We start from the raw sequence: 9,322 nt of genomic DNA on the forward strand, positions 1-9,322 counted from the left end.
GATGGAAGTTGTAAGCGTACCATTATTCTATGATCTTCTGCTCTCTCATTTTCCTTCGTCTCTCAGCCACTACCACCCCAGATCCAGGCCACCTGCAATTACCAGGAGCGCATGGAGACATTGGAGAGCGTGTGTGGCTCGAGTGTCCGTCACAATGTGGTATGATCTTGTCTAATACGGACATGCTACATGACGCGCCATTATCCATGCGAAACGACTGACTGGATATTTACAGCACACTATGCACCCTCAGGCATCCGGAATGCCTACTTTCACCCGGCCTTCAACCAGTGCCACACCCCACTACGACTTCGAGGGCAGAGAGAGGGACACCCTTGCATGCCACCAGGAATGGCCGAAACTTGAGGGTGCAAAAATCTCAGAGGACTCTACGTTGGCCGATGCATTAGTAGAAGGGGCTGGGGGCAAGGTACGAGAGTTTACCCACTTTGTGGCAATGAGAGTACCGAATGCTTGAGCAGACCGATCAGCAACAACAATCCATCTATATACTCGTAGAGCGCTTGCCTACCACAGTCTCTACAAGCGGTTCAACTGCACCATACTCGACGTCGACTGGTGCGCTCGGTGAGAGGGGAGAAGCGAAGGTATGGGCACTAACCTATTCTTGTACAAGGTATCGATACTAACAGCTTGGAAAGACATCTCAGCTATGCCCATCTGCTGCCATATCGACTGCCGCTACACTGTCGACTTCCCCTGCGTATGGTGACCGCACCACCTCACCATCCACGCATCGAGCATTGATATGTGACCCGCCAATCTCATCGACTCGTCGTGGAGTATTGGACGCGGTCGAGGTGTATGCCACCCCCGAGTCCACGTCCACTAGCTTCGGAGACCTGACCGGGTCACCGTCATCGTCTACGGCCCAGCCAACAGGATATGAACAGCCACAGGACGGGACCCGCACCGGAGCAGTAGAGCCAATTGAGGGGTATGACACCCCCGTATCAACGGTAACGCATGGCCACAGCGGCGGGAGTACATCATCAACATTCTCCACTCCACGGATCACGCCTGCGGAAGGGTGGGGAGAGGTAGAGACCGGAGAATTGCTTGCTTATTCGTATCTAGAGATGGATACAGGAGATCATCCGGTACGAACTCTCACTTAAATGATCTTCTACCTTCAGGACTGAGCCGCGCGTCGTCTTAGTTCGACATAAATCTGGGAGAGTCCGAGTACACAGCCGTCACAGACCCATGGACTAATAGAGAAGATCAGGTGCGAGCGCACCTACACAATTTTCTAACCTTGGATATTGATGATCGGTCTCCTAGTTGTATGTCCCTGAGGCAGACGAAGCCCAGGAGGATTTGTCGTATATCCCTATCGGAAAGTGGCCAGCGCATCCCACTACCTCGCTTCAACAGCCTTTATACGAGGCGGAGGAGGTACGAGCTGACTTACGTGAGTTGTCCACGAGGTACTGACTATCGTGTCCCGCCAGCATGCCGCGGTGATGGATCAGAGCCAATTATGGCCGGCACAGGGGATAGGGTCTCTTGGCAATACCCATGAACCCTATAACCAACTCCCGGAGTTCCAACCATTGACACCTGAAATGAGTCAATCGGCGGCTCCCGGAGCTCACACAATCCACTCACCACATGTTCGGAACAACAAGCCACAGAGCCACGGGAGAGCGTCTCAGCTCTCCCGCAGTCAGTCGCTGGATCGTCATCATGGGGTGAATCCACCCCCTATGGGCGACAGTATGTCTTTCGCTTCTATCGACCGCCCCACTCGACGGCAGAGAGGGCAGCGTGGGTTGCGCCGCGCCACGCCCCGCCGCCGAAACAACGAAAAAGGCGAAGAAGAATCGAAGGAATCATCTCGATTGGCGTCAGAGACAGAGCCATTCGAGAGCGCTGTGTATTTAAAGGCGTGTCCGTCGATGTGCTCGATGGAGACAGCATGGAGGGGTGGGGACGTCGAAACGACATAATGTTGCAAAGATACGAAGGCGAATACCAGCCTTGTGTCCTCGAATTCAAAGTACGTCTCGTCCTCTCGCGATAGCAGAAATCGTTACTTACCGAGCCTTAGTACCGACAACACGGACAGGCCATACGCGTCGATCTAAACGAAACCAACGATACGATCAGAGTCCGGGACTTGGCGCGGATGATTGCTCGACATTTTGGGCGTTGGTGTAGGGAAAGCGATGTAAGCTATATCGTATATTTCTGGACCGGTCGACTTGCTCACCTAGTGATAGGCCCAGAGGCGAGCTGTATGCCAGCAACTAGGGCATCCATCCGACCAGTCTGGAGTGTGCGAGTGCGACCGCTAACCGACGCCGATGGAGAACATTATCTTGACGAGCATAGAGCAAAGGGGGAACTACTTTACGGGAGTATTCGTGGACCGGTGAGGAGAGAAGGATGTTTCATCGTCGACGGGGAGATCGGCCGTTGAGAGAGGAATCGGGGGTGGCGAGAGGTGAATGGATACGGCGCGGACTCTGAGCATGATATTATTCGTATCCGCCACAACTTTAGGGTGGCTTACGACCGTCCAATTTGAGGGTTCTGACTGCAATGGAAATATCGTTATGCGACTTGGCCGTCGTGTTCGATACCCATGAGAGCATCAGCCTGTCATATACAATAGAGGTACAAACCTCACAATTAATGCATCCAAAGATCTCGAATCGCGCTCCTGTCGCAACGAGTAAGATGAGACCGGAGACAACTGGTGTCGGCAAGCACCTGAGCCGTCTGAGGGATGACAGGAGGCAGGACGTAGGATCGGTTTTTATGACTCTGTTCCCCATCTGATAAGGCACGCCGCACGGTGCATCCGGAGAGAAAGACCGTTCGGTCGGCGATATTCTGACCGTTGAGAACGAATTCAAAAGATGAAGGTAAAGACCCCTGACATCCCGACTAATCGATGTCTCGGTTTACCGCGGAAAAGAAATTGGCCTAGTGTAAGCTTATATAGCCCTCAACCATGCACGGTCGACCGGCAAAATACAAGTACTAGTCATAGATGCGCCTCCCATATAACTCGCAAGAGCTGGTCATCACCCTCATCAAATGTCTCCCGCTCGACCGTTCTCACAAGACCCACAAACATGGATCGACCAATGTAGAGCCACGTGAACGCCACAATGAGCATGACAACTCCGATGGCGAGGACAGCGTAGTTCATTTTTATCAAGTCCACGGGATACGAGGTAGGCAGAATGATGAGGACAAAATTGAATACATATAGCTTAGAAAAGGGGACTGGGTATGGAATTGCCAGGACTGGACGAGAGGGCCGAATGAAAGGGCACTGGGATTAGTATGCTACGAGTCACGGCCACGGGAGAACGACCCTCGCTCGGAAAACCTGAGTAAGAGGTTGCGTCGTCATTCTGCCACGTTGCTGAAAGTGGTAGAGACTCACGACTCGGGCCCGAAGGTGCGAACAGCTATCGGTTGGAGATAGCTTGAGTTGACTGCTACAGACACAGAAGATGAGATATCGTCGAATCACGAGGATGTCAATGTCGCGATGCAGACCTGGTCAGCAACGTCACTTACCGCAATGGCGGAGCCAATATACGTGCATGAGATGATGCATCCCACGAGCACCGACACCCACATGCCAGTGCCAAAATACTGTACCGATACGACCTTAGGCAACGTCCCGTGTCCCGAGAGGTCCGTCGCCGTTGCCTCTTTTGAGATTTGTCCCGTGTCCCGGACACCTCGTTGCTTGGGGCCCCGGAGCCTAAATCCGCGCTAAATGGGGAAAAATGAACAAGTTCATTCGCAGGTGCTTTGGAAACCCTCTTGAAGCTTCTTCTGAGTCTTCTCAGCGATTTGAGCCTCAGATCTATCTGAGGAGTGTATCAACATTGCATTACCTTCACGTTAGTACGCGCAACTGCAGGTTGCGTCCCTTGTCCCGACGGAGACGTTGCTTGACCTGCCACATTCCCACGGTAAATTACATAAGCCGTTGCGTTGCCTAAGGTCGTATCGGTACAGTACGGCGCCTGATTCTTATCCAAAGCCCTAAAGCGCTCGCACATAGGCATTTCATTATCCTCCGCAAGCGTATAGCACAAGCGCGAGGTCGCCATGAACGCTGTTGGTGGCCAAAGCCTCACCTCTAGCGCACCAGATCCCTGAGGGTGACGTCCAAAAGCACAATTTCAGAGAGGGGATCACGATACTCGCAGTGACCTCAGGGGAAACATAACCGCCCGATATGTGGGGGTCGCCGCCTCGCTCCCTCGCACCGTCCACCTCAAGATTCATAACATCAGAACATACGTGTTAGCCGACCTGTGAGGCACATGAGATCTCCCAACGCACTGATACTGATACCCTGCCGCAACGTGTTCGCCCAACAATTATCTCGGACATTGTGGGTCCTCGATTGTCCTGTAAGCGAGAGTGTTGACCTTGCCTCGTGTTACTGAGACATTCGTGAATCGTGATCAGGTCAAAAAATATCGTTCATATTACCGCTGCAATCGACCATCGACGCTAGAGGACGCGGTCCTGAGACGAAACCCCAGAAACAAAGTACGCTATGTACGCATCTCGATCGATGAACATTTTCCATGTGTCTAGAGTTTCGAACCCTTCATGGTCCTGGCGTTTCATGGAAATGACGCCATGGAACGCCGGGGCGAGGTAGGAGCAATTGCGAGGCCCCCAAGCCGCGGAGGTGAAGGTGTGGGCACTGACGAACTTCGGGTCGTCTGCTCCCCGACGTTTCATGGAAATCGATTTTCAGGACGACGTGCTCCGTCGATACGTCAAGCAAGAACTGGGCACTTGGCCGGGCTATGACGGGCGGAGGAGTCGCGAGGGTGCTGACATGCAGTTAGAAGGTTCACGTCTGTCGGGCCGCGTACGGAAGCGAGGGAAGGCCGCGCTCGACTCGGCTCGAGGGAGTTAGGTGACTTGGCCTCCGAGTCGGAGACGAGATGGAGATCGAGGGGATACTACAGCTGGGGTTGTCTGCATCCAAGCAGAGGCCTATTCTGCGTTTGAGAGCCAATACGTTTCCGCTAAGGCGATCAGTGACACGGCAGAGACGGGGCAGTTTGACGAGTCGCGGAAGGGATCGTCCAGGAACAAGGGGGCGCAGAAGGGTCACGCAGTCGTCATGAGCCAAGTCAGAACGTTATGTTCATATCTTACTCACAGCTACGGGAAGCGAGCCAGTGTTGTGTTTTGGTTTGAGGAAATTCGGTATTTGCTAGTCGACCTGCAGGCCTCGGAGATGACAGCGAGATTGACAGCACAAAACGCATATCGGAGCAGGGAAGTTTCGTGATTGCCTGCACCGAGGCCGAGGCCCTTCACGCGTTTCAGAGCAAGTTTACCTGCAGTACAAGGCACGCTAGCGTTTATCGATGACGCCGGAAGCGATGAGCTGAAACGTCGAGTGACGCTGCTCCTCCAAGAACAAGGGTGCATGTATGAGTCAAGCTGTCCGGAGCGCAATATGTCAGGATGTCCACATCACTTGTGCTGCGTTCGAGTGCTAAGCAACGGGTTCATGCTCATTTTTGACTAGCTTCCAAGCGCCGGAGATGAAGTGAGGATAGACGCCGTGGAACAGCGGTGTTGGCGCGTCTCGATCACCCGAACCGAGGCCGAGGCTCTCCGTGCGTTTCAGAGCAAGTTCACTACAATACAAGGCACTCTGGCGTTTATCGATAACGCGGGGAGACAAGGAGTGGAAAATCGAGTGAGGCTACTTCTGCAAGAACAAGGGCGCGTGGATGAGTCAGGCTGTACGGCGCGTTATATGTCAGGATGTACGCATGACGCACCGGTGTCAGATGGGAATCAAATTTCTGCTTGAGAGCGTTCACTCGGACTAAGAGAGCCATACTGGGGTTAGATACAGCTGTTCGGATGTCTCCATGGTACATCCCGACAGTACATGTTCTAGATGGCTATAATTGTGACCGCAGATGAGGGTTAGATGGGCATACTTTTCGAAGTCGGTGAATACGGATCCCGCCGAGTTCTACGCGCGCGACTCATCCGCATACCATTCGCGTGAATTGGGAGGTAGCGCGTACGTACCATTGCAGGTGCTTTCACGAGGAGCGGTATCACGAGGACGAACGGCCCTCCTACCGTCTACCAAACATCAAACGCACTCATCCCTTCAATCGTCTTGGTGGCAATCGTATTAATAAATATTCACGCACCAAGCAATAACACTCCCGTCAAGGTCCTACCTTGGCCAAGGTCGGCTAGCGACGCAAGGCATAGCGCTACGCTTGAGCATACGAACGGTATGATCATATCAGTCTCGAGAGGGTGCAGTAAGGGGCGATACAAATACTTGCCTGAGATTTCCCGAGGTGCCAGTGAAGACCATGTCGATCGAGTATATCCACCCCGTGCAGAGTTTACATTACGGCGCTTGCGTGTAGCCAGCTTTTACTTACAGCCGAAAATACTCTGAACACATATCACTCACTATGCAGTACAAATCTCCGCAAGACATAGTGCAGTGAGCAGCATGAACACACTGCATATTTACACACATCCGCATCACCTACTAGTATCACTCCCTGCACCCACGACAGCACCAGAAAAGAAACCACTCACGTTCCACCACAACCCCAACGGCCCGCCCGAAAACAGCCCCGTCTGGAACGCACTGCTCATCCACGTCAGATTCCAACTGCGCAGAACGATATCCCCAAAACTCCAAACAAGCTCATCTCCCGCCGGACCTCGCTCTTGTATTCGACAGTGGGGGGTGGTTGCGTGGAACGCACGCTCTCCAGGCCGTCGCGGTATCTCACTTTCTCTGAGGACATTGCGGGCTCGGGTGGGAGGAGAGCAAAGGGTGGATGCTGCTGGAGCACCCATCAGGGAACCCAAAGGGAACCCTAACCTTGTGACGTGCTCTACCAATAACGTTGCCACTTCCTTGTGCCTGCTCTGCGTTCACGTAAGCTGTGCATCTCAGGTGGTGTCCTCGTAGAGCGCTAAAAGTTTTGCCGTGCAAGGTCTCAAGGTGACCTACATACTAGATTCATCCATGAGAGCGTGCTCGGACCTTCGTGTTCAGCCTGAGTCCCAGGGACCTAAGTGAAAGTTCTGTAAGCGTCAGATGTCAGGCGAGTGTGCTCGCATGCATTCATGTTCGTGGACAAATGCAACTCCGCATGTCTTCTTTTTCATCTTAGCCGACGACGAGTGTAGAAAAGCACGGGCACTGCGACTTCCACACCATTTGCATCGTCATGGGGCTTGCGTCAATATCTAGTGCATCGTCGCCTCATGGATGGAACTTGCTAGGTCACTGGAGTCTCTATATTGCATAGTGCTCTTCGAGGGCCCATAGTTTATACGCAATGTCGAGACCAGCCACCATTGCATTTTCCTTAAATAAACATGTATCCCGATGACTCTAGCTCGGGATTACCTCGAATACATTAATGTTTGCACGCAGGCTACCTCCCCATCCACCTCTCGGGCTTATCGCTGGGATTATCACTCGACCGCCTCACTGAACTACTTCCACGGGCAGCAGCAGGCACTGGCGTGTTTGCGAGGAATATTGCAGGCAAACGGCCCAATAAGTCCTGCCCTCCGCATGATATACATGCCTGACACCTCGGAAATGGCGAACCTGCGTGCGTTTGCGCTTCTGATCAGTGGGGCTGGGTGGATTGCACGGCGGAGGCGGTGTTTGTAGTCATAGGTTCTGAGTGGTGGAGACTATCTGTGTCGTGTCTTTTGTCCTGTTCGATAACATGTTCACAGTGTGGCCCTCGTGCATGCGAAGAGATGAGGAACATAACATGTTCTTTGTCCTGCTGGCTTGTGCGAATCGAACTCCGTGTTTTGTATGGCGGGCACCGGACCTTGCCATCCACGCCAGTTTATACTGCCCAGCACACTCTCGAGACGAGGATCGTCTGGATCAGGGACAGGATAATCCGGCACTAAGGGTGATTCCAGGCCTGTCTCGATATAGTCGTAAAGGCAATGGAATATATGATGGAAGGATGCTCGCAGCACATGTATGATGATAGGCCGCGTGTGGAACAATTACAATGAAATCATTGTGCCACGAAATTAGAAGTCCACTTGATATCTGCAATCAAACATGCTCTACCATTAACGAAGTCTGATTGGCCCCATGCCAGGTCCTGCTTCCGGATTATGAGTGACCTAGGCGTTCCACATATTATGCTCTTGCTTTGTGACATGACCGTTCCGGTCCCATGTTTCATCGTATCGTATGCTGCTGATTGGGCGCATTACAATATATAACGTAACCAATAGATTTACGTTGGAATTCGTTAAGTCTGCGATGGGGTCGACGAATTCAACAGTTCTGCGAACAACATGTCGGAAGTTGGCGAGCCTATTCTGCTCATATAGACTACCATAAAAGTGATCATTGTTTCAGCGCTTTAATCAGGAATAAGCGACGAACAAGGCATTCCAGCCGCTTGCAGATCGATAGACCATCAATTCAGAAAACCACGTATGGTCGGAGTGGGTGCCAGGGACGTCGGAAGAAGGTAGAGAAGTCCAGATGGTCTGATTTCTGTCTCTCGGGGACTTGAAATTGCTTGTCCGACGTGGTCCGTAAATGATTTTCAAAAAGTGGGCCCATCGACCTGCAAATGGCTGTCACGTCCACGCCAGCCACACTGGTGACTGCGGGGCTGGCGGTGTGACAACTGTCACGTGACACGTTTGGACGCGGGGACGTGAGAAATACACATCTCTTTTCCGCCACACCACGTTCCCGTACTGACCGGCCACGGCCTTCATCTACACGTGTAGAGACAAGCCACAAAGAATCACTGAATAGAATGGACAATGAACAGCGGAGTTGCAACTCCAGCGACTTTAAAAGCTCGGTGGGTGACTGTGGCCTCTTGTCGCATCCTCTTCCGTTCTGAAGATCGCTACCACGCTAATGTCTGAACCTGCCCCAACTCCCCCTCCCGATACACCTCCCCCTGCGTCTCCGGCTCCACCGTTATTGGACGACGATGACCTTCCCGTGGCGGCGGCGTCTCCTCCCTCGCGCGATCTCGGTGCCACTCCACCTGCTGCCGACACTGCCAACGACGACGGACGCCCTCGCACTCCCACTGGGACCCAACCTCCTGTTCATGTATTCAATACGCCGGTCTCTCTTCCATCGAACCGGCCGCTCGCCTCTCGAAAACTCCAGAGTCAAGACGTCGATCTGGCGACATTGAAGACAGAGGCCGGCGGTGAGGCATCAAGGCTACGAGTTGGACCAGTGTCCATGAAGGACTTTATGCGCCTTACCTTCGGCGTCACT

The 9,322-nt window shown here is 52.9% G+C and overlaps 2 protein-coding genes across 2 annotated transcripts; both read left to right on the forward strand.

The window, feature by feature from the left end:
- Positions 1-262: 262 nt before the first annotated feature.
- On the forward strand, positions 263-2,321 carry GLOTRDRAFT_133871 (uncharacterized protein; the record flags this gene model as incomplete). Its single annotated transcript, XM_007872846.1, has 9 exons — positions 263-430; positions 483-608; positions 663-1,121; positions 1,181-1,249; positions 1,306-1,419; positions 1,476-1,637; positions 1,691-2,023; positions 2,075-2,194; positions 2,247-2,321. 9 exons carry the CDS (start codon positions 263-265, stop codon positions 2,319-2,321), a joined length of 1,626 nt encoding a protein of 541 aa, XP_007871037.1.
- Positions 2,322-8,947: 6,626 nt separating this feature from the next.
- Positions 8,948-9,316, forward strand: GLOTRDRAFT_133872 (uncharacterized protein; the record flags this gene model as incomplete). Its single annotated transcript, XM_007872847.1, has 1 exon — positions 8,948-9,316. A coding segment is annotated over one exon (369 nt), but the record flags the coding sequence as incomplete, so codon positions are not given.
- Positions 9,317-9,322: the final 6 nt, after the last annotated feature.

The sequence above is a fragment of the Gloeophyllum trabeum genome (assembly GCF_000344685.1).
Source record: "Gloeophyllum trabeum ATCC 11539 unplaced genomic scaffold GLOTRscaffold_00020, whole genome shotgun sequence".
Lineage (NCBI taxonomy): Eukaryota > Fungi > Basidiomycota > Agaricomycetes > Gloeophyllales > Gloeophyllaceae > Gloeophyllum > Gloeophyllum trabeum.